The 25,804-nt window shown below is 44.4% G+C and overlaps 1 protein-coding gene across 1 annotated transcript in view; it reads left to right on the top strand.

Moving 5' to 3' along the window:
* Nucleotides 1-13,001, top strand: part of ZHX2 (zinc fingers and homeoboxes 2) — a 77,505-nt gene extending 64,504 nt beyond the window's left edge. Inside the window, exons 3-4 of the mRNA XM_040354906.1 lie at nt 110-2,615; nt 12,087-13,001. Of these exons, the coding sequence (XP_040210840.1) occupies nt 243-2,615; nt 12,087-12,092 (2,379 nt within the window). The 5' untranslated portion in view covers nt 110-242 and the 3' untranslated portion in view covers nt 12,093-13,001. The remainder of the gene's footprint in view (nt 1-109; nt 2,616-12,086) is intronic.
* Nucleotides 13,002-25,804: the final 12,803 nt, after the last annotated feature.

Raw genomic sequence — 25,804 nt, 5'->3', positions numbered from 1 at the left:
CTCGTGTGAACTGACTCTTTTAAGATGATAGATGAAAGAATACAAATATCATTTGGCTGATAGCTGTACTGAAAGCTAAATACTAATGTATTCTATTTTTTTTCCACAGGCATAACAAATTCCAAACCTATGCAGATTCGGGAAGTACAATACAATTCATACTGGATGATCTGTGGATTATAAACGTATTAAAGTTATTTTATTTGTTCAACCTCCTACTGAAGAAGTAGTTAAGGAGCAGCATGGCTAGCAAGAGAAAGTCTACAACACCATGCATGGTCCGGGCTTCTGAGCTTGTAGACCAAGATGATCAGGATATGGACATTATAAGTAATGCCAATACACCCAGTCCTGAAATCGAGAAAGACTGGGCTGGGGACAAGGAAAAGGCTGCTGAGAACAATGAAGCGGTGGAAAGTAAGCCTCCTGAAAATCAATCCAAAAGGCTTCAGGGTGGTTACGAGTGCAAGTATTGTCCATACGTAACGCAGAACCTTAATGAATTTACTGAACATGTAGATATGCAACACCCAAACGTCATTCTTAATCCTCTCTATGTTTGTGCTGAATGTAATTTCACAACAAAAAAATATGATTCTCTATCCGAGCACAATTCAAAGAATCACCCCGGAGAGAGCAACTTCAAATTAAAACTCATGAAGCGCAATAATCAGACTATCTTGGAACAATCCATCGAGGGTGGTGGTGGTGGTGATTCTAGCACCCACGACAACACTGAGACTGATGATAATGCGTCAGGCATATCAATTCCTAAAATGCCCATTATGAAGCTTGGAAAAAGCCGATTGGATGGAAGGAGGACATCAAGGAGGAATGTGGAATCTTTGCTTGACTTTAAATTTGGCATCAGTGCATCTCTCCCGGAAATGAACGGCATTTCTGGGGATGGTCTAACTCACGTCATGCCATCTGTTCAACTTCCACCCAACATCCACCTTCTTCCAAAAGTTGCGGTGCCCCTGAACAGCAACAAATATAACTCGGCGCTTGACACTAATGTAACTTTGATCAGTTCATTTAACAAATTTCCTTACCCAACACAGGCAGAGCTGTCATGGTTGACTGCGGCTTCAAAACACCCTGAAGAGCAAATTAGAATCTGGTTTGCTACCCAGAGATTAAAGCATGGTATAAGTTGGTCCCCGGAAGAGGTAGAGGAGGCCAGAAAGAAAATGTTCAATGGGACTATTCAGTCTGTTCCCCAGACCTTCACAGTATTACCAGCCCCCTTAACTACTACGGCTAAAATTGCACAGCCGATTATCCAGACTGCAGTACCGTGTCAATTCATCGGTCAGCCCGGTCTAGTTTTCACTCAAGTAACAAATGCTCCTGTGGTTACGCTTCCTTCAGTCCCTGTTAGTATTGGCACTACTCCAAGTCAAACCCAGAAACGCACCATGCAGAGCCCCCAAGAGGCTCCTGAGCCAAAGCGTCAGAGTACCGGACAGGTTCCCTCTCCATCTACTCACAGGTCACATTCTGTGTCCTCAAGAAATGAGCGCAAAAAGACCCATGAACAGATAGGGCTTTTGAAAGCTAGTTTTGTGGTGAGCCAGTTCCCTGATGATGCCGAAGTTTACAGGTTAATAGATGCTACTGGCTTGGCCAGAGGTGAAATTAAGAAATGGTTTAGCGACCACAGGTATAGAAGTCAGAGAGGTCTTGTTAATATCACCAGTGAAACCTTAATCAAAGACCAGCTGTCTGGCCGGACCCGTCGCCCTTATCATTACAGGGGTTTGAGCCAAAAGAATGCACTGACGACAGAGGATCAAATTCAATGTCTTGAAAATAGTTTTGTGAAAAACCCATATCCCACACAAGCGGAAATTACTTGCTTGCGATCGGAGGTAAAAATGTCCAGAAGAGACATCGATTTGTGGTTCTCCGATAGAAGAAAGATGAAAGATTCCGTGGAGCAAGAAGTTTTAGACTCTATGGGCTCTGAAAACGATGGATTTATCAACGGGGCAACGACGCATTCTGGGGGCTCTTCCCCACAAATCAAATCAAGACAGGAGCAGCTCCATCTCTTAAAAAGTACCTTTGCGAGAACCCAGTGGCCGTCTCCACAGGAGTACGACCAACTAGCAGCACAGACTGGGCTCGTTAGGACGGAAATTGTAAAATGGTTTAAGGATCACCGCTGTGTTCTCCGAACTGGCAGTTTAAGATGGATGGAGCAATACCGCAAAAATTATGAACGCTCTTTAGAAGAACGAAAAAGGTTCATCAAAATGGTGTCGGCCACAAAGGCAGGCAAAGAGATTCTAGTGGAGTATTTCCAGGAATATGGCCAGCTGCACGAAGAGGACCTTGATCTTCTTATGCTCAAGTCTAAAATGAATTCTGAGGAAATCAAGGTTTGTTTAGGGGAAATGCAGGAACAAGCGGCTCTAGATCAGCTTGACATTGATCAGGATGATAAATACGATACGGAGAGTGAACCCAAGGACTGGAACAGGTCATTACATGATGATGAGGACATTATTTCAGATGGTGGGGACAGCTGGAGCCATCCTGGACCGGATACCCTAGATGACACGGTGGACTATGAGTATGAAAATACTCCCAACGAGGACTCCAACCAGGTAAATAACACAAGGATAAGCAATATGTTGAAAACTGTACATTTGTATGCTTTTGCTTCTTGCTAATATTGGTACTAATAAAAAAATATGTCATAAAAAAATTATGAGAAGAAAACCGTCTATGGTTATAAATTCTAAATGTTCATTGTAAGTAAGCGAAATACCGGACTTATTTGCCATATTAACTGAAGTTGAAATCAAGCTTTCAATGTGAGCATCTGGTTTGTAGTGTGAAGAGTAATGTATTATGTCCCGTACACACGTGTGGGATTTCCGACGGGAAAAGTTCCCATCGTAAATCCAGAGGGGAAAGCTGAGGACCTGCTTGGTCAGTCTTTCCCCTACACACGGCCGGCTTCCTGACAGGAAAACTGGAATAGAGCTTTGGCCGGGAATCTCGGCAGTGTGTATGCTCCATCGCAGTTTTTCCCATAGGAAAACTGCCAAATTCCGGCCAAGCTTGTCTTGCGTAGACACGGTCAGACCAAATTCCGCTCGTCCAAAGCGCTGTGACGTACAACGGCACTATAAAGGGGAAGTTCAATTCCAAAGACACCACCCTTTGGGCTGCTTTTGCTGATCCTTCTGTTAGTAAATGTTTTTGGTGAGAGACGATTCGCGTTTTTCAGCCTCGTGCTTTTCAGTCTGTTACAGCGTGACGAATGTGCTATCTCCATTACGAATGCTAGTTTTACCAGAATGAGCGCTCCCGTCTCATACTTGATTCTGATTTACTATTACATACTATTTTTCCCCGTTCAGAAAAGCATACAGACAAACGGTTTTCCCGCTAGGATATTTTCCTGACGGGGAAAAAAGAGCCTGCTCTTTTTTTTCCGCCAGTTTTTCCGTCAGAAAAGCTGCAAGGAGCATACACACGGCCGGGATTCCTCCAAAAGCTCTCCTCAGTTTTCCCGTCTGAAAAACTGATTGCGTGTACGAGGCATCAGATACTGAATGGGTGTTGTACGGGATGGATGGTGCCACCCCAGAAGCACATGAGCAGTATATGTCACCAGTGTTTGCTTGTTTAGTGGGGGATCCCCGCATCTTTACGACCTCATAGACCTCACTTGTGTCCACGTGCTTATGTGCTTTGCAATCTAAAGGGGGGGGTTACATAGGTGGTCTTTGCAGCAGTAAGCAACATCAGTACAGCTGCTGTCGGAAAAAAGGGGGTGGAGGGCTGAAGTTGCTCTACAGAGCTCAGTGAGGAAGAGGTGTGATGGCTGATTGAAGGTGCCCCCTTCACACAGCAACAGAGCTGGGGCTGTCAATCACAGCCTATGTAAGGCCCTCCCTTCTCACCTTTGTCTCTTGGTGTCAGGAAAACTTGTCAGAAGTGATTCATCTTGATAGCAGAGGAACAAATCGGCAGACAGAAATTACACTTTTAAAGAGGAAGTAAACCCTTTTTAACAACTTAAGACCCGGACCAAAATGCAGCTAAAGGACCTTGCCCCTTTTTGCGATTCGGCACTGCGTCGCTTTAACTGACAATTGCGCGGTCGTGCGACGTGGCTCCCAAACAAAATTGGCGTCCTTTTTTCCCCACAAATAGAGCTTTCTTTCGGTGGTATTTGATCACCTCCTGTGGTTTTTATTTTCTGCGCTATAAACAAATATAGAGCGACAATTTTGAAAAAAACTATTTTTTACTTTTTTGATATAATAAATATCCCCCAAAAGTATATTTTTTTCCCTCAGTTTAGGCTGATACGTATTCTTCTACCTATTTTTGGTAAAAAAAAAAACGCAATAAGCGTTTATTGGTTGGTTTGCGCAAAATTTATAGTGTTTACAAAATAGGGGATAGTTTTATTGCATTTTTATTTTTTTACTACTAATGGCGGCGAACAGCGATTTTTTATTTTTTTTTTTTATTTTTTCATGACTGCGACATTATGGCGGACACTTCGGACAATTTTGACACATTTTTGGGACCATTGTCATTTTCACAGCAAAAAATGCCTTTAAAATGCATTGTTTATTGTGAAAATGACAATTGCAGTTTGGGAGTTAACCACAGGGGGCGCTAATGGGGTTATGTGTGACCTGAAGTGTGTTTACAACTGTAGGGGGGTGTGGCTGTAGGTGTGACGTCATCGATTGTGTCCCCCTATAAAAGGGATGACACGATCGATGCTGCTGCCACAGTGAAGAACGGGGAAGCCGTGTTTATACGCGGCTCTCCCCCGTTCTTCAGCTTTGGGGAGCGATCGCGGGACTCCAGCGGCGATCGGGTCCACGAGTCCCGCAGCTTCGGACCGGGGCGCGCGCACGCGACCCACGGCCGGGTACTAGTACAGGACGTACATGTGCCCAGCCGTGCCATTCTGCCGACGTATATGTGCAGGAGGCGGTCCTTAAGTGGTTAAACACCCTGCAAGACAAAGGCATAATGAGCTAGTATGCATAGCATACCAACTCATTATGAAGTACTTGCCTGAGATTGAAGCCCCCGCAGCGGTGCTTGTTGCCCTCCTCCGGTGGCATCTCTCCACGAGTCTCTTCCGCATATCGCAGCTCCGTCGCTGTGACGTCACTCCCGCGAATGCGCGCGGGTGCCGCCACTTAAGGCATGATTGCCGTGTGAAGCTACACGCTATGTGCGCCTGCATGCCGTAGACATCAGTGCCATTCTTTTGCAAATCTAGGTATAGGTTAAGGAGATATATCTTGGACCTAGGCTTACCTGTAGGTTAAAGTGGTCCGTAAGAGTTTCCAACCACTTTAATAGCACTATAGAGCAATATGCTTTATTAATATTTTATGTCTGAGGTTTACAACCACTTTAAAGGACCGTTTAGTCAGTGCTGTTCCCTAAGCTTAAAGCTTAACCAGCGCAGTCTTTGCTAAGTGCACCGTGCCGTTCCTTCTCTCCTACCATTGCTTGAACTGGTTCAGTCAAACCCAACATTGTCGTCAAGCTTGCAGAGAAAATAAAATGCAGTACAATTATTATACAGTACAATGAAATGGTTGGACCTCCGAACTTTACCTGCTCTTTGATATCTATGGAAAGTTTAAGGGCCAACTACAGGCAGCAGATCTTCTCCCTGCAGTGGGGCTTCTCTCGCAATGCAGGGGTCTAATGCTTGTTTAGTCTAGGGCAGTGGTTCAAAACCTTGGTCCTCAAGTACCCATTTCAAACAGGTGCCACCAGTCCATGTCCACTCTGCTCTGCAGAATGGACAGTCCCGCTCTCCTCTACAAGAAAATCGGATGGAAACGAACCACCTGATGGATGGAAAATGGGACCAACCATTGGTGTGTTGTGTTTTTTGGGGTTTTTTTTTGGATGGCAGCGGGTGTCAGCGGATGTGTCCCCTGACATCTGCCACTCCATAGTGGTGAATAGAGGGTCTGATCGGGTCCGCCTGAAAAACTGACAGGCGGACCTGAACCTGATTGGACAGCCTGTGTGAAAGGGCCCTAACAAGTCATGTTTTCAGAATTTCGTTCAACTTTGTATTTTATCTAAGGGATTTTCAAAAAACATTTCCTGTTGGGGGCACTTAAGGAAAGTGGTTGGATAGCACTGGCCCAGGGGGATAAAAATATAATTGGTAATACTTGGCTTTTTAGGTTTTACTTTAAGAGATACAGGGCAAATTGAGTGTCCCCCCCCCCCCGCCACCTAAATACCCAGTGTTGGCTATTATTGGAGCCCAGAGGGAGCAGTGACATCAGCCCTTTGGCAGCGCTTGGGCCTAGTGTTTGCTTGTCCGCACTGTCACATGGGAGGTGGCCACATATACCCACAGGGCTGGACTGAGCCAAAAATTTGGTCCTGGACTTCAGACTGGCCACTTTAATTTGGCGTGTCCCCATCAGCAGCCCCCGTACATCAGTGTCCTCCCTCGTGTACTCACAGTTCTGAAGGCAGCTTCTCTTCTTCCTCTCTCCAGTCATGTGATAAGGGGAGAGAGAAAGGAAAGTCTGCCGGCTCTACATCTCCCCATGCAGGCTGGAGCGAGTAGAATGCCTAATCCTCTCTCCAGAAAGTGTCAGCAGCTGCTCCTAGGTGACAGTAATGAAATCGCAATCACTCACTGTGAGCGGCTCCAGGACTACTCCTGACCGGCCCACTGAGCCATCGGCCCGCTGGGAAACTCCCGGTAGTCCTGATGGCCTGTATACCCAATACCTAAAAAGCATTGGATTATTTTGTGTCCCTTGAGGAAGGAGCAGCCAATGGGGGGGGGGGGGGGGGTGCTGGGTGCTGGACAGGTGTCACTTTAAATATTCAAACATCTCCTTACAGGGTAAGTTCAGCTTTTACAAAAAACATGATCGCGTGACTGAGGGGATGCGTTCCAGTGTAAGTTCCTCCCATATTTACATGTTCCTCCCATATTTGGGGCTCTGCCCGGCCGGCCACGTCATTCATTCAGTTTTCTGTGAAAGGGAAACTACAAGTCCTGACAGCCTTTGCAGCTCTCAGCTTGAAATTTCAATGAATTACCATGGAGCAGTTGAGCGCTCTGGTAGTTATTCATTCTTCCTGATAGTGTGTGTCTGTCTGTTTGTCAGTGTGCGTCCATAGTGGGCGCCGGAGCGCCGCCCCCGCACCGCCACTGATACAATACATAGATTCATGCATTGCATGAATCTATGTATTGCCGCTGCCGCCGACTATTCAGATGGCCGGCCCCCTGGCGAGCGCTGGCCATCTGAATGACGGCAGCTGTTTGGCTGTGGAAGTGCCTATCAGAGCCAGCGTCTCAGGCTGTAATAGGCTTCCAAACACTTATCCAGGGATGCACGAGGGGTGCGTTCCTTGGAAAAGAATGGCAGGAGTCTCAGCCAATCAGGTTCTCTGGTTATGGGTAACCTGATTGGTTGAAGCGTCATCAAGGGCCGGGAGAAGACATTGAGGGACCGTGGAAGGAGGATGGCTTACCCCAGAAAGCTAGGGGGGGGGGGTGCATTTACAGGGCACAGTGGCTGCCTTTGCTGGGCACAGTGAGGCTGCAATTTTTATTTAATTTTTTCGCTTGTTTGCGCCCCCCCCCAAAGAATTTTGAGCACCAGTCACCACTGCTGTCCGTACAAAAAGACAGATACACTGCTGTCTGTAGGAGTCCTTCATGACGCCTGCGATCTGCTGATTGTGGGAGCGATGCTTTACAGGCTCCAAAAACAAATAGTTGTAAATGCACATCATTTTTTTTTTTGCAGGTAAAAATAAATTAAAAATTGTGTAAAAGGTGAACTTATCCCTTTAATATGGTGTCACTTGTGTCCATAAAAGGTGCAAACGTTCCATGTCCATAAGTGCCATAGAAGTTTTTTAGGTATTAGTTTATTTAATATTGGCAGTATATTTTATAGATTACAAAGGTTGAATGAAAACCAACAGGTGTCCTTCTTTTTTTATTTCTAAAACTACAGGAATATTTATTTAGGAACGCTGTTAAGGAAAACCAAAAAAAAAGTTTCTCCCGTCGGCCCTTACACCACGAGGTGCCATGTGCGATGGCTCCTGGGTTTCAGTGTGCACAGGCAGCTGGAATTTGCTCTTGCCTGCAGTGCCACCTACTGCCAGAATCTGGAATGGCGGCACAAAAGAGACTAAATATATTTTTATTTTACTAGTTGGACTTAGAAGTGTAGGTGAAGCCAGCTGTTTCAATACCTGGTTCCCTCTGCTTTGTGCAGGATAACAGCTGCCGCGCTCTTGTGCACATCGCGGCGATCGGTGGAGCGGTGTGTTAGTCTGACACACAGTTTTGCCGATCTCGGTAAAGAGCCTCAGACGGAGACTCTTTACTACATGATGAGCTGTGTCCAATCAAGGCTGATCACGATGTAAACAGGAAGAGCCGCTTATAAGCTTTTCCTCCCTCGTGTCTGACAGCCGTGAGTAGATGGGGGGGGGGGGGGGGGGAATCTGTGCTGATTATCAGCGCAGCACCCCCTCAGATGCCCACACTGGACCACCAGGGAAGCTGCCAGGACCACCAGGGAATCGCTTAACATGGATGGCCAGGTACATCCCCCATGGCCATCCACATGTGCAAATTAATGCCCAACATATGCCAATCTGTGCCTACAAATGGGCACTGACTGGCACCATTATGGCACATAAAACCAGTGATGCCCATCCGTGTCAGACACAATACACAGAGCTGATCTGAGCGGCTCTGCACTTTATGATCAATGATGACCAAATAGCTCACAAATGTAAATGGTGTACTGAGAACCCTCCCCTTCCTTCACCAGAGAGGAAGTGAGAATTTATTTCAATAAAAATTTTAAAGGGATCAGCAGAATTTTTTTTTAACGAATTGTGGGACCATTTATTTGTAACCCTTTCACCCTCCATCTCATTTCCATCCTGTCTCTGTGATCTGTTTGCCAACCCTTCACCTCTCTCTTACCCTACACATCATCTGTGCATTAACCCCATCATCTCACTGTAAGTGACCTGTACGGTAATCCCTCTCTGTGTATGATCTGTACATGAATGATGTGCTGTATATAACGCACGATTACCAACCTCTGTGCCTTAACCCATTCTATACCAGCCTGTTTATTTCCCCCCCCCAAAAAACTCTGGCAAAAATTGGATCACCTTTCCAAAAATAGATAATTTTTAGGGTGTTTGTATTGTCATGGCATTTTTATTCACACCTGAGTGTTTTGCAGCTCTGAGGCCCTCAAAAGTCAAATTCCCATTCATTTCAAAAGCCCCTGTTCACATTTGAGCATTTTGTCGCCAGTATCAAAACATTTGTCACTCAAAAAAGTACATGGGCGTCTTTTCAGGCAGATTTGGAGTGTTTTGTTTTTTATTGGCCCTGTAGACTTCAGTAAAATGCATGAAAATGCACAACATGAGCGTCTTACAAGCATTTTGTCACTCGTTTTCAGGCCAAACAGCAGCTCTCCACCCCTAAACTCCTCCCTCCTAGTGCTTTCTACAGGCTATAACTGGTCTTCAAACTGCTGCCCCCCCCCCCCCCCCCCGGGGCCAATTGGGGCCCTTTGCTTGCCTTTAATTGGTTCTTGCAGCACTATTTCCCCTTCCTAATATCAAAGATGGGGCCCTATTGACCTAAAAGTCTGTAAACTGACCCTTTGTCTAGGGCAGGGGTCTTCAAACTACGGCCCTCCAGGTGTTCAGGAACTACAATTCCCATAATGCCTAGTCATGTCTGTGAATGTCAGTTTTACAATGCCTAATGTGATTTGTAGTTCCGCAACAGCTGGAGGGCCGTAGTTTGAGGATCCCTGGTCTAGGGAGTCTGGGGACCCCCCTGGGCTAAAAACAAACTCCTGAAGCATGAATACACATGTAAGAAAAAAGCCTGGAAATCGATCCACTAAGTGAAACATAAAGAGAGTGGATACCCTGCGCTGCCAGGTGTGCGTAAATGGTAGCTGCTGACACGGCTCATTCAAAAAAGCAAAACAACCAAGAAATACGTATGTGTAGCGCTAAAATTAATAAATGAATATCAAAATACCAAAAAATGTGTATAGTAAAAAATAAAACACATATAACATTAATAAATGTTAGACACAAATTGTGAAACATGTGAGATTCCTCTGTAGCGAGGGGTGACAACAGTGCCGACTGGCACGTGAACTGATGCACCTAAGGTGGTATCAAACATAAAAACAGAGTCCAACAAAACTCCTTGGTGTGATGATCCGATGTATATAGCAAAGTTCATCAACATCCACAAGACATTCAAGTGAAAAGGTGAATAAATGGAGAAAGCGTGACTCCTTTAACGTGACAATCCCATCACCGGAAAAAGTGCAGGCTTACCGGAACTTGTTGACCACTGGTGGCATATGCCAAAAGAGGTCAGTCAAGGCTTTATATGACGATTGTCAAACAGCAATCCTTGGCAGGAAGCGTAGGTCCAACTGGTGGGTAGGTCCTTATATGGAATAGTTTCCCAGGAGTAAGCCGGAAGCTATACTGATGTTGGTATCCCAAAACCAATTGGCTCAGTGTGTTAGTGGTGCATAGGGAAAAATAAAGAGAAGTGGCCACATAGCGTAACTCCGTATAAAAGAAAAAATACGTGTTTATTCACAGCTATCAAACTTACATTTGGCTGGAAGTAAAAGAGCTCTTGCATGTAAATGGGGCGACAGTGGAGTCCTCCCGACGCGTTTCGTGGTCAAAAGCACATCGTCTGACGATGTGCTTTTGACCACGAAACGTGTCGGGAGGACTCCACTGTCGCCCCATTTACATGCAAGAGCTCTTTTATTATACATGCAAGAGCTCTTTTATTATATTTTTTTCTTTTTACCAAAAATATGTAGAATACATATTGGCCTAAAAATTTAGGGAAAAAATTGTTTTAAAAAATGTTACTATAGCAAAAAGTAAAAGATGTGTTTTTTTTTCAAAATTATGTTTTTTTTTTTTTGTTTTGTTTATAGCGCAAAAAAATTAAAACCGCAGAGGTGATCAAATACCACCAAAAGAAAGCTCTATTTGTGTGTGGGGGGGGGGGGGACGTCAATTTTGTTTGGGTACAGCGTCACACGACCGCGCAATTGTCGGTTAAAGCGACAAAGTGCCGTATCGCAAAAGATGGCCCGGTCATTGGGCAGCCAAATCTTCCGGGGCTGAAGCAGTTAATGGAGAAAAAGAGACTTTACAGTCAGTCACTTTAACTGCTCATTTTTCCCAGGGGCGACAACTGTATACTCATCTGATACTTGCGTCCCAGCGGCAAAGGGCACTCCCCCACAATCCAGCGGTGGACTGTTCCCGACGTGCTCATGTCCAGAGCAGGTCTATGGGCCTGATGTCCAGGACAGTCCACCGCACGAGACTGCAGGGGGGACAGGAGCTACAGGGACTGGTCTTGTGCTGGGAGGATTAAATTGGCGTAGCTCTCTGAACCCCTAGAAAATAAAATGAGCGGTTAACCCATGCAGTGCCAGCACAGTCCCGCTGCATGTGAAAATAAGGGCTCTTTCACACGTCCTGTCAGTTTCCTTTGTCCGCTCCGTCGGCTCAGCGGGGATCTCTGCTGAGCTGTCGGCGGATAGGGCGGTCCCCGCACACAGTGCAGGGACCGCCCTGTCTCAGCTCCGCTCTGCCCTATGGGGAACCGGATGCAGACGGACCGTCTGTCCGTCTGCATCAGTTCCGTTCCGCCGGACGGAAGAAAAATAGGGTTTTCTTCCGTCCGAAAACCAGATCCCGACGGACGCGGACGCTAGCGGATGCTCCATCCGCTAATGGATGCGTTCCCATAGGGATTCATTACAAGTCCGTTAACGGACTTGTAATGAACGGACAGGCGGAACGGACATGTGAAAGGGGCCTTAAGTTCAGCTTTAGAATGGAGCATTGCAAGCACCAGGATTGAAGTTATTATTATTGCAAACAGATTGTGTTTTTACAGATTGTGTGTGTTTTTCTTTTTTCTTTCTTTTTTTTGTTTGCAGCATATTTATTAATTATTTTTCTTTTTTTTCTTTTTTCAGGTGTAAGGGCAAGTGGAGAAGATCTTGAATACTGACGATTATAGCAGAGATTTATTTTCCTACTGTCAATAAGAATTCATGCTGTTGTTGTGTTTTTTTGGATCGGCCCCCCTGTCCATGCACTCGTCTTTGTTTATAAAACTGAAAAGTTCTTTTTTGCCAAAGAACTAAAATCCTTTCAGACTTTGTACAATTCTTCCTGCCCATATCCTCTTTACTGGAACTGCTTTCAAGTGTGGGATTCATTGGATACGCAATTTATTATAATTTTTTTTTTTTATTATTAAAATTTGCATTGTTTAGAATTAGTAACCACTAAGTTGTCGAATTTGTTCCTTTTTGTTGTGTATATAGAACATATATATTTAAGTCCTTGTGGAAGAGCCATGGAATAATAACGGGACCACTGCCTTTGTTGGAGTGTCGAGCTGGGTGGGTTCGATTCTTAGCGGAAGGGGGGGAGGGGGTGCAAAACGTCCAGCTCAAGGAGAGCACCTGATTTCTTAATATCTGCTGTTTTTTTTATTTTATTCTATCAGTATGAACTGTCTCCTTCTGAAAAACCAACCATTGGCATATCAGGGTTTCCACATTCAGCCAATTTAGACACAAACTTAAAATTTAAAAGGGCTTCCTGTTGTTTTTTTTTCTTTTTTAGGTTTACTTAATTTGTTCTTCAAGTACTAAAGAGAGACAGTAGTTAAGGAGTCGCTAATATTATGTATGTGTGGAATAGTTTAACTTTTCAGAAAGACTAATTTTTGTTTTTGTATTTTTGTAATATATAAAATTGATCTGAAAGACGTGAGCGTTTTAGGCCTAGGTTATCCTACCCTGTGAGTGCACTTTCAGAATAACTTTTTATTTTCTCAGTTTGGATCCCTCATCTCCTAAATGTATATGATTTAAAAAAAATAGTTCTCATTTCAGTACACTGCACAAATATACTAGGAGGTTTGAATAAAAGTTACAAAAGATAATTTAAATAAAACCATTTTTATTGCTTTGTTCATAAGATTTAATAGCATTTCTTTATATTCCTGCAGCTATTGATGAATAAGTGTGTTTTTTTTTTTTGTATATACAGTATCTCACAAAAGTGAGTACACCCCTCACATTTTTGTAAATATTTTATTTTATCTTTTCATGTGATAATACTGAAGAAATTACACTTTGGTACAATGTAAAGTAGTGAGTGTAAATTTACTGTCCCCTCAAAATAACAACACACAGCCATTAATGTCTAAACTGCTGGCAACAATAGTGAGTACACCCCTAAGTGAAAATGTCCAAATTGGGCCCAAAGTGTCGATATTTTGTGTGGCCACCATTATTTTCCAGCACTGCCTTAACCATCTTGGGCATGGAGTTCACCAGAGCTTCACAGGTTGCCACTGGAGTCCTCTTCCCCTCCTCCATGACATCATAGAGCTGGTGGATGTTAGAGACCTTGCGCTCCTCCACCTTTCCTTTGAGGAGCCCCACAGATGCTCAATAGGGTTTAGGTCTGGAGACATGCTTGGCCAGTCCATCACCTTTACCCTCAGCTTCTTTAGCAAGGCAGTGGTCGTCTTAGAGGTGTGTTTGGGGTCGTTATCAAGTTAGAATACTGCTCTGCGGCCCAGTCTCTGAAGGGAGGGGATCATGCTCTGCTTCAGTATGTCACAGTACATGTTGGCATTCATGGTTCAATAAACTGTAGCTCCCCAGTGCCGGCAGCACTCATCCAGCCCCAGACCATGACACTCCCACCACCATGCTTGACTGTAGAACTGTAGACAAGACACACTTGTCTTTGTCCTCCTCACCTGGTTGGCGCCACACACGCTTGACACCATCTGAACAACATAAGTTTATCTTGGTCTCATCAGACCACAGGACAGGTTCCAGTAATCCATGTCCTTAGCCTGCAGTTTGCTGAAGATAAGCAGACTTTCTTGTGTCATCTTTAGAAGAGGCTTCCTTCTGGGGCGACAGTCATGCCAACCAATTTGATGCAGTGTACAGCGTATGGTCTGAGCACTGACAGGCTGACCCCCCCCACCCCTTCAACCTCTGCAGCAATGCTGGCAGCACTCATAAGTCTATTTCCCAAAGACAACCTCTGGATATGACGCTGAGCACGTGCACTCAACTTCTTCAGTCGATCATGGCAAAGCCTGTTCTGAGTGGAATCTGTCCTGTTAAACCGTTGTATGGTCTTGGCCACCGTGCTGCAGCTCAGTTTTTAGGTCTTGGCAATCTTCTTATAGCCTAGGCCATCTTTATGTAGAACATTTTTTTTTTTTTCAGATCCTCAGAGTTCTTTGCCATGAAGTGCCATGTTGAACTTTCAGTGACCAGTATGAGAGAGTGAGAGCGATAACGCCAAATTTAACACACCTGCTCCCCATTCACACCTGAGACATTGTAACACTAACAAATCACATGACACTGGGGTGGGAAAATGGCTAATTGGGCCCAATTTGGACATTTTGACTTAGGGGTGTACTCACTTTTGTTGCCAGTGGTTTAGACATTAATGGCTGTGTGTTGAGTTATTTTGAGGGGACAGCAAATTTACACTGTAAGCTGCACAGTCACTACTTTACATTGTAGCAAAGTGTCATTTCTTCAGTGTTGTCACATGAAAAGATAGAATAAAATAGTTAAAAAACGGTGAGGGGTGTACTCACTTTTGTGAGATATTGGGGGTTATTTACTAAAGACAAATCCACTCTGCACCACAAGTGCTGTAGATCGGAGGGGAAGCTCTGCTGATTTTATCAGCCAATCATGTACAAGCAAAAATGCTGTTTTTTTATTTTCCTTGCATGTCCCCCTCAGATCTACAGCAAGTGCCTTTGTAGTGCAAAGTGGATTTGCCTTTAGTAAATACCCCCCACTGTATTTATCTATAATCTTGTGTTTGCTGTCATTTTAAAAATTGGTAAAGATCAAAAGGTCTTAAGATTTTATCTTCCATGAACAAAATAGGGGCTTAGGACTCATTCACAAGGGTGCCCCTATAGCGTACACTTGTGTAAGCAGAGCTGGATCTAGCCTATCTGATCTGGGGGTGCAGGTAGAAAGAAATGGGGGGCGTATAATGTCAGGGTGACAGATGCATGGAACTGGTATTCCCTGTTCCCTTCTGTACCACGAGTCACAACCCGGAAGTTACATCTTACAAGTAATGCAGAGGCAATGCAGAAAAGAACCAAGATTGCTAGAATTTATAATGCAGACCATACATGGAGAGAATTCTGAAAACATTTTCTTAAAAAAAAAAAAAAAATGTGTGCGTTTTGTGGTCCGATGGTGCCACCTTTAATTTCAAAATTCCACCAAATAAGCTTTCAATTTCACCTAATGTTAAGTGAGTGAGTGAATAACTTATATAGCGCTACAAATGCAAACTGAATCGCCTCAAGGCACTTGGCATCCTATTTAGTCTTCAGAAAAGGTGGGTCTTGAGTTTTTTTCTGAAGGCCTGGTGATTCTCTTCCATTCGTAAATGAGATGGTAATGAGTTCCACAGTCGGGGTCCTTGGACTGCAAATCTTCGTTCTCCTTTGCTCTTGTAGCACGCCTTGTGGATTTGTGGTAGATTTTGGTTGGCTGATCGGAGAACGCGATTGGGGTTGTAGTATTTTATTTTCCCACATAGATATTATTATTTTACAGGATTTATATAGCGCCAACAGTTTGTGCAGCGCTTTACATCAGGGAAGACAGTCACAATACAAATCAATAACAGGAGGGATCAGAGGGCCCTGCTCGTTAGAGCTTACAATCTAGAAGGGAGGGTCAAGTGGAACAAAGGGTAGTAGATGTGGGAGATGATCAGATGGACTTAAATGAAAATACAGTTGTTAGGTGTGGAAAGGGTAGGCTTTGCTAAAGAGGAGGGTTTTCAGGGATCCTCTAAAAGCTAATAGAGAAGGAGATAGGTGGATAGATTGGGGTAAGGAGTTCCATAGGCTTGGAGAGGCTCTGGAAAAGTCCTGGAGAAGAGCATGGGAGCAGGTGATGAGAGAGCTAGAGAGTAGGAGGTCTTGAGATTGGGGGGCAATGCCTTGTACACACTTGTGCGTCAGGCAGAGGGCCTTGAATGTGATTCGGTCTTTAACGGGCAGCCAGTGAAGGGACTTCAGGGTGGGGGAAATTGATTCCCAGGGTTTTTTTGCCTGTTACCAGTCGCGCTGCCGTGTTCTGGACGACTTGCAGACGAGAAATCTGGTATTTTGGGAGACCCAAGTACAGGGAGTTGGCATAATCGAGCTTGGAGTTTATTAGTGTTCTTACTAGTACTGCGGTGTCTTTTTTTGGAATGAAGGGCACAAGTCTTCTTAGTAGACGCAGGAGATAGTGAGACCCGCTGACTACTGACCCAATTTGAGCATCCCTTGTCATGTCGGAATCAAAAATGACTGCTAGACTTTTGACTTTGGTGCTGGGGGTAATGGTCTGTCCAAATATCGGGGGGTCGATCTCTTTGTGCTTGCATGGACCAGGAGTTCTGTTTTTGAAACCATTGAGTTTGAGGTGACTCTCTGTCATCCAGTTGTCTATCAGAGTGAGGGATTTTTCTAGTCCGAGGTGTTGGTCCTTTTTGTTGTTTATACGAAAGTAAAGCTGAGTATCATCGGCGTAGGAATGGTAGATCCTGGTTACTGATAATTTTGTGGAGTGGGCAAAGGTAAATGTTGAATAGCACGGGCGACAGGGGGGACCCTTGAGGGACTCCACATGTCAGAGTACGCGCTTCTGAAGTGAAAGGTCCTAGTTTCACTATCTGGGATCGATTTTGCAGAAATGATGAGAACTAGGGTAGATCGGAGTCTGCGACTCTGGCTACTTCTGTGAGCCGAGTCAGAAAGATTTTGTGATCTACTGTGTCAAATGCCGCACTAAGGTCCAGGAGTATCAGAAGACAAGATTCTCCTTCGTCTGCTGCTTCGAGAGCGTCATCCCATATTTTGAGAAGTGCTGTTTCCGTGCCGTGACCTGGCCGGAAACCCGACTGTAGTGGATCGCAGGCTACCGATGATCTTTTTGGTGGTGTCGATGGAAATGGGCTGGAGTTTACATTTTATAGATTGAGGTATATTTGTAATATCGTCACCTTTTTGTTTTGTAGGGAGGGGGTTGGTGATTTTATTTTGCTGAATTGTTTCACAGATATTTTTGATTTTGTTAATGAAAAAATCCAATAAAATCTTGAGTATCATGATTCGGAGCCTCTAGGCAGCCTGCCTAGAGGCTCCGAATCATGATACTCGAGATTCATGTTTTGGGTGACTAAATTGAAGAGCTCACGGGGACGATTCAGGGCTTTTGCGAGAATGATTGAGAAGTGTTCTTTTTTTGCTTTGAAGACTTCTTTATGATATTTCTTCGTAATTGATTTGTAGATTTTGTGGGTTTCGGTAGTTGGGTTTCTTCTCCAGGCGCCTTCCGTTCTTCTGTGTTCTTGCTTCAATAGTAAAAGAGTGTCATTAAACCAGCCGGAGTTGTTTTTTCAGGTGAGCGTTCTGTGTTTTGGAGCGATTTCGTCTGTAGTAAAACTTTGTTAATGGAATTGAGTATTTCCACTGACGATTGATTTTGGTTTATTGTTGTTATTTTATTTGCTAATGTGGTTTTGAAGAGCTCTGAGTGGAGTTTCTTCTGGGATTTTGTCCAGTGTGATGTTAACGGGTTTGTCGTTTTTTTAAAGACGGTATTGTTGATTATTTTGAAGTTGATTGCATGGTGATCTGTCCAGGGTAACGATCTAGTCTCCATTATGTTAATGTTTATATCCTGTGTGAAGATAAGTTCAAGGGTGGGACCTGATAGATGCGTGGGTGCCCCTATCAGTTGCTGCAGACCTAGTCCTTCTAATTGGTCAATGCAGGCCTGTTACTACAGAAAACAATTTTCGTGGCTGGGAATCTTTCTTTTCTTCCTGGGAATTTTATTTTCTTGCACTCATGCTCATTTATTTTACGATTTATATTTCTAGCATGATTCTCTCATCATTGATTAGAAAACCGTTTGTTTTTTAAAAATCTCCAACATGTTCGATCACTCAAATTCAATGCTCCCATCAAAATCGTACATTTCTGCGGCCTACCACTGGTGCGAAAATGTTTTCGATGAGATTTTCAAAGGAAAATTTATTTTGGAATTCCAACCCATGAACAGAACCTGTGTAATCTTATATCAGGTGACCCTATCGGAGTCCCTCATTGCATCAGTAGTCCTCATCAGAGTCAAGGGGACGATTTATATAAGGCCGGAATCACACTAGTGCGTTGCGTTTTGGAGCTGCTTTCTCGTTGCGAATTTCTCTAGAGGGTGTTCTGCAGATCAACTGCGGTTTAGCTGCAGATCAGGTGCGAATTTGGAGACCTGGGAGAAGTTCCGGGTGAGAGGAGAGTGGGGGAGAATTGTATTGAGCTGAATGAGAGAAATTCCTGCAGAGAACTGAACACGTGCTAATTAGATGCATACCCATAGAAGATAATGGGACTGAATTCGCACCTGAGCCGCACCGCAAGACATAAAAACCGCATGCGGTTTGGAGGCAATACGCAGTGCGGATGCATCGCACATATGTGAACCAGCCTCATTGAAAAAAATGTATTTTGAAATGTCCTGCGAATTAGATGCGGTTTAAACCGCACTCAATTCGCATAGGTGTGAACCTGGCCTAAGGGGTGCTCATCAGGTGTCCCCACAGACAACACAAACCTAAGGCCTCGTACAGACGAGGGGACAGTCCGCTGAAAACGCTCCGCCGGACCGTTTTCAGCAGACATGTCCCCTCGGAGATTTCTGTCTGATGGTTGTACACACCATCAGACAGAAATCCACGCGGACAGACAGCGCAGTGACGTGTCCGCGGCGACGCTGGAAGGTTAATGCTTCCACGCATGCGTCAAAGTGATTTTGACGCATGCGAGGGATGGCGGCCGCTCGGACATGTACAGTGAGTCTGTACAGACGACCGAACATGTCCGACGGACAGGATTCCAGCGGACATGTTTCTTAGCATGCTAAGAAACATGTGTACGGTCGGGTGGACAAATGTATGCTGGTAACCTGTCCGGTCCGCCGTACACACGACCGAACATGTCTGCTGAAACTTGTCAGCGGACCAGTTTCAGCAGACATGTTCGGTCGTCTGTACGAGGCCTTAGAGCATGAGTCTTCAAACTATGGCCCTCCAGTTGTTCAGGAACTACAATTCCCATCATGCCTAGTCAGGTCTGTGAATGTCAGAGTTTTACAATGCCTCATGGGATGTGTAGTTCCGCAAGAGCTGGAGGGCCGTAGTTTGAGGATCCCTGCCTTAGAGGTTCTAAACCAGGGATCCACAAACTACGGCCCTCCAGCTGTTGCGGAACTACACGTCCCATGAAGCATTGTAAAACTGACATTCATAGACATGATGGGAATTGTAGTTCCTGAACAACTGGAGGGCTGTAGTTTGAAGACCCCCTGTTCTAAAGTTTAAACCTTCATCCGTTTACCAATAGAAATCGGAAATATTTGGTCCCCAAACCAAAAATCCGAAGGGCGGGGGCAGCTGGACTATTTCAGTACAGATTTGAAAGATAGAGTCAAGTGTGAAAACAAATATGTAGTAAAATATAAATTAAGTTTTATTAATACCAAATCAATAAAAAAAAGTCAGTCATATACAGATTAAAAAGTATGGTGGTAATCCATACATATCATCCATATAGAGGTCCCAGGAGGGGGAGAAATACAACGGGATTATGTTATGGATCACGAAAGGCATCGCAACTAGTTTTGTGGTCTATTGCTGCTTCGTCAGGACAATATCTGTAAATTGATTGACAATTTAATCAGAGAGCTATACAGTCAATATAAATCAATAGTATAGTCTCATGCATGAAAATATGGACAATATAATGAACATGTGGAGGAAAGGAGAAGGAAAAGGAAGAGCAATACTCGAGAGCTATACTTTGCTTCTAATCTTTTGGATGACGATACTACTGATCTGTAACATATCACTCATTTACCTCCTAGAGGCTTCACTGTAATCTCATTTACCAATAGAGGTGCTTTTATTCATGTCGGTGTCGCCTTTGGATAGATTCACCCAACTTCTGTAACTCAACAGAAAATGAAGGAGATCTCACCGATAGGAACACAGATAAGAAGAAAAACTTTACAGACATTCTAAAGCCCCGTACACACGGTCGGATTTTCGGCCAACCAACTTCAAAATCCGGCACACTTCTAATTTCTCCGACCGTGTGTACGTTCCATCGGACCAACTTTTTTGGCTTCAATCGGACAAAAAGTTGGGTCTGTGAACGGACCAACTTTCTGTTCTGAAAAGTCCGATTGTGCAAAGTGCGACCGTGTGTACAGAAAACCATCGGATTTTTCAAAAAAAGCTAAATGCGCATGCCCCGAAATAAAGAGCACCCGGAAGCCAGCTGTCTAGTAAAACTAGCGTTCGTATTTGAAAATGCTCATTCGTCACGCGGCAAGTTTCGAAATCTCAAATAGCAGCGCATATTCTATTTTTCTTTAGAATGTCCTAATATGTACATCTGCTCAACTGGTGATACGGACGGATTAAAAACAAATGTATTTACTTTGGATTAGTGTATTTTCTGGATATGAATCCAGCCTTTTTTTTCTTATTTATTTGAAATGCAAAACCAATAAATATCCCCAATTCTTTATGCTGGGCAAAGTAATAACTACCCTATTTATGTCCCTTCAATTTTAGCAAAGGGCCTGCCTACTCACAAACTTACATTTGACTTTCCACACATAATGCACAAGTTTTTAGCATCATCATTTTATTTAGCAAAAAATGGGAAAAATAATAACAGATCCAAATACAAAACAACAGGAAGGCAGCAATTGAAGAACTGGTTGAGTTGGCAAAGCCTCTGTACCCCAGGGCATACATAAATTAGGTTATAATCTCCAAACTTGGGGACCTGAGCATTAACTAAAATATAAGGAGCCCAAGAAGATTGTGGTCTCCAAAAGATGGGGAGCAGCAGCAGCAGACATATTTGTGCCCAGGCTGTGGTACTTCAACAGGCTGATATTTCAGCATACCAAACTGGCCAACACTCTCCACACTTCACACCTCATCAGCTGAAGCGTTATAATTTTTAACACTCACACCACAATACCAAAAACAATAATATCTAAAAAATAAAGATTTTATGCCATAATTCGAGCATTTTTTCTTAAGCCAAACCAAACAAAACATACTCAACTACAAATAATAGCAAAAATATGTTCAAAATCATAGATATTTAAAGATAAATTAGTATCCCCTAAAATCGGGGCTCTGAGTTGGCCACTGACCCCCATGCTGCTGTGGTGGGTTGGCTTGCTGGGGTGGGTTGGCTTGCTGGGGTGGGTGGGCTTGCTGGGGTGGGTAGGTTGGCTGGGGTGGGTAGGTTGGCTGGTGTGGCTCGGCTTGCTGGGGTGGGTGGGCTTGCTGGGGTGGGTAGGTTGGCTGGGGTGGGTAGTTTGGCTGGTGTGGCTCGGCTTGCTGGGGTGGGTGGGATTGCTGGGGTGGGTAGGTTGGCTGGGGTGGGTAGGTTGGCTGGTGTGGCTCGGCTTGCTGGGGTGGGTGGGATTGCTGGGGTGGGTAGGTTGGCTGGTGTGGCTCGGCTTGCTGGGGTGGGTAGGTTGGCTGGTGTGGGTAGGTTGGCTGGGGTGGGTAGGTTGGCTGGTGTGGGTAGGCAGGCTGGTGTGGGTAGGTTGGCTGGTGTGGGTAGGCTGGGTGTGCTTGGAAGCTTGTCTGTTGTTGGTAGGCCTGTTGTACATTGGCTGGAGGTGTGTGATCTATATCACAGACATGTGAAATAGGGGTTAGCTCCCGTTTCCTGGCCTTGCTAAGGAGCTGGACCATGATCCCCTCACATAGCTCCCTTTGATCGGCATCAATCTCCCGTAGTTTGTTTGCTATAAAACAGCCAAACCCTTCTGCACTATCGGGTGCTGTGGTGATGACCGATGTGGCCCTACTTAGAAAATCAGCCGTGGCATCATCCAGATGTTGCCTCTTCTTGGCCCTTTTCCTAGGAGGGTTCAGTGTAGGGATTCTACATTGTGTGGACTGTCTGCTGGGCCCAGCCTCTTCTTGGCTGGCAACGTCCTGTGTCTGAAAAAGGAGCATCATTTTATTTTCTTGCCATCATAACAACACATTAACATCATAGTCAGGGGCGTACCTAGAGCATTTTGCACCCGGGGCAGATCCAATATCTGGCCCCCCCCCCCCCCACACGTTAAAATGTACAAACACCCCACTGTGCCCCCTGCATACCTCTGCATCCTTCAATATCATTTTGTTACTACTGTGTACCCCTCTCCACAACTGCACGTCTGGACCCCTTTACATTACCCAGCACCCTACACCTCTGGTCATGTCACCCCCCTAGCAACGCCACTGATCATAGTATATCTGAATGCACATATTTTCAGGAATACTATACCTGTGTCAAGCTGAGCTCCTCCTCCTCCTCCTCCTCCTCCTCCTCCTCATCCTGAGTTGGTTCAGCCTCAGTATCTGTGGCCTCTGCTGATGCGGATGCAAGTGTGGACAGATGTTTTCTTGGCTCTGTTTGGTCCTTTAAAAACATCAGGCTGCTGAAGTACCATAGCTTGGGCACATAAACATCATCTGCTGCCGCTCCCGATCTTTTTGAACACTCAATCTTCTTGAGCTCCCTCTTAAAAGTGCTCCTCAGGCCCCCAATTTTTGCTTTTATTTGGGTCTCGTTGGCCCTGGGGTACACAGTCTTTGCTTCTGCCACCAGTTCATCAATTGCTGCCTGCCTTTTATTTTTATTGGAGTAGTCTTTATTGGTGACCTGCCACAGACATGTGTGTGATCTATAGAGATCAATAAAAGCAGTGATGAATGCTTTGGAATTAAGCTTTCCACCCTTTGCTTTCGGCATTATTTGGATGAGATATCTGCAATAAAGGATACAATACGACCAATAAGTGCTTGCTGTAACTTCCTAACCTGCTTATACAATCTCTGTTTGCTCTAAGCTAAATCATGCAGTAACCACTAGTGTCCCAATGTATTCACCTACCTTCGTTCCGCGTAGACCTTCGGCTGCACGTAGAGTCGTTCCGTTAGGTTCGTGCATGCGTCCGTGACATCGAGCGCTCGTTCTTGATTTATATAGCCTACGCATGCGTGAAGCTTCGCTCTACGTGCGTCATGACGCTGGGGCGGGACCACAATCCTTTTTCTTCATGCGACATTCTGGGATGTGTGAGGGAGAATGTGATGGCGGAACCCACGAAAACGAATAGGCCCCGCAGTGGAGGCGTTTATAGAAAACACAAGGCCACCCCCATGAGCAAGGGGGAGATGGTGGAGATGGTTCGCATCTTTGAGAAGTACGATTACGATTGTAAACTTGAAAATTATGATAGGCCCAACAGCCATAAAGACTGGGTTCTGGAGAAGGTCCTCGCGGTATTGGAAGGAGATTATGGTATCCAACGAACGAAAGACCAAATCCGCAAACGATGGTCAGATTTGAAGCACAGAGAGCAAGAAAATTTAGAAGCCATTCACCGCACCATTATCAAAAGAAGTAAGTACATGTAATTTGAGAATTATTTGTCTGTACATTATAGATGGATGAAATTTAATGATTTAGTTTTCTGGTGGGGCCTACAGAAGAAGTTAATGGAAGTTTAAAAGCAGTTCATTAAAATTGTAAAGTTTTTATTATGTCTTGGCTACTTTTGGCAAATCCTTAATATACTGTATTCTAATTTTTTCAACAGGACAAAGGCACAGAGAAAGACACCACAGGGGACAAAGGGAGGCTTCCCTTGGCCGGGCTCCAACAGGGGAGAGAACAGGGGAGACAACAGGCCCCAAATCTGCCCCAAAACGTAAGTTAATAAAAATGCTTATGTGCTTTTGCCAGTGACAGGGGTGTTTAGAGATAGGACAAACGCCATGGTGTCAGGACTGAACTTAAGGGGTACATTACACTTTATGTTAGATGCGTGGCTCATCACTGACCATTAATGACGCATTTACAGGGTAGAGATGGGTAGAGGAGAGTCCCTGGGGATCAGAGTCACACAGAGTCACGCCTGCTAGATTTCACATCATATAAACCATATTGCCATAGCAAACAAGAGTGATGGGTGCCATCTGCCTGAGTTGTTTAATGTGGCCTAGATATAGACATGTCTTCATAGATTTTATATGACATCATACTCCTGTTCCCTAGCATAGCGTTTATTGTAATAATGCATAGTGTAGTACACTAGTGTGGCGCAAACTGGTTCACCAGGGCAAGGTTGGTGGACTTTAAAAGCAGCACATGTGATTATGTTAATATAATGTAATTTTGGCAACGATTCATAGATGATTTATTCTTTCATTTTAGAGGATTGTGAGTGTGCTCAACACCAACCTTTGCAGGATTTGGAGGATAGTGCCGGACCCAGCAAAGAGCCACCAGTCGACAGCACATCCCCAGACACCAGATATGCTGAGGGTGAAGGAGTGCAAGAAATGCAAGATGAGCCTTCGGAGGTTGTTGTTTGCCCCAGTAAGTTTTTGGAACATGTGCCTTGCAAAATCAACACCTGTTTTTTTTTTCTAGGTCCACACCACACACGCCTACACCACAATAGCAAATTATTTAGTGTATTCAAAATTTGAGCATGTAGAAGGGAGAGGTGGCAGTGGTGTTTAGGTAGATGCATTTGAAGACACATGGATATGCACCTGGCCCAAGATTTACAGAGTAATATCTGTAGTGTGTACATTCACTAGTAGTGTAGGTGTATTATGAAGATGAAAAAGGTTGTTAGGACTAATTGAGTGTCTAGGTTTAGGTAAGTATTTCAAGAAAATAGACCCCATTGTAACATTTTGGTTTATTTTGGGATTGCCTCAGTCACTTCACCATCAAACACATACTAAATTTTTGTCTTTTTCCAAGGCCACCAACTACCAGGATGCACTATTGGTCGGATCAGTGCTGATATGCTGCAGGCAATGACAGAGCTGGAAAATCTCAAGGAGGCTGCCACTGGTGTTCAGAGACGAATCCGGGATTATTACGACCTGTTAGCAAAATTTTAGTTTTTTTCTATCGTTGTTTTATAATTACAAATGTTCCCTCGTGTTCAAGGTTTTATCATGGAAATATTTGTAATTAGCCTTGTTTGCACATGCTCAGTTTGTGATAATTGAAAGAATTTGCACTAATTCTATTTGCACTACGCACATTTTGTAAAATCTGAGTTTTTTCTCCAAAAAAAAGTGTTAATGGTAGGTCATTACCACAAAATGACTATCTTTATGTGTGATTTCAGGGTCTCAGCTGAGTGTTTATCCACTCTTCTTCTCCTGGTGCCTACAAATGTCATTTTGTTATATTTTAAGGGCTTGACCTTAAAATCATACAAAAATGCACATATAGAAATGCCCAATGTATCGAGGCCAAAAGTGGAACAACTTGTCATTCTGACCCTGGGATTGCACCAGGAGAAGGAGAGTTGGTAAAGACTGTGCTAAGGGTCAGTTCACATCAGACGCAGTTCCATTCATTTTGGTGTGCATTTTTGTATGCGACAAAGATGCAGGCACAGGGTTTGACATGCACTCCATTATGGTTCCGGTTGGCTCTAGCTCACAACATGGTAGTCCGTTTCCGGTGATAAGGCTAACTACATGTTGTGAG

Source organism: Rana temporaria, chromosome 5, assembly GCF_905171775.1.
Source record: "Rana temporaria chromosome 5, aRanTem1.1, whole genome shotgun sequence".
Classification (NCBI taxonomy): domain Eukaryota; kingdom Metazoa; phylum Chordata; class Amphibia; order Anura; family Ranidae; genus Rana; species Rana temporaria.
This window is presented reverse-complemented; position numbering and strand designations above follow the sequence as displayed.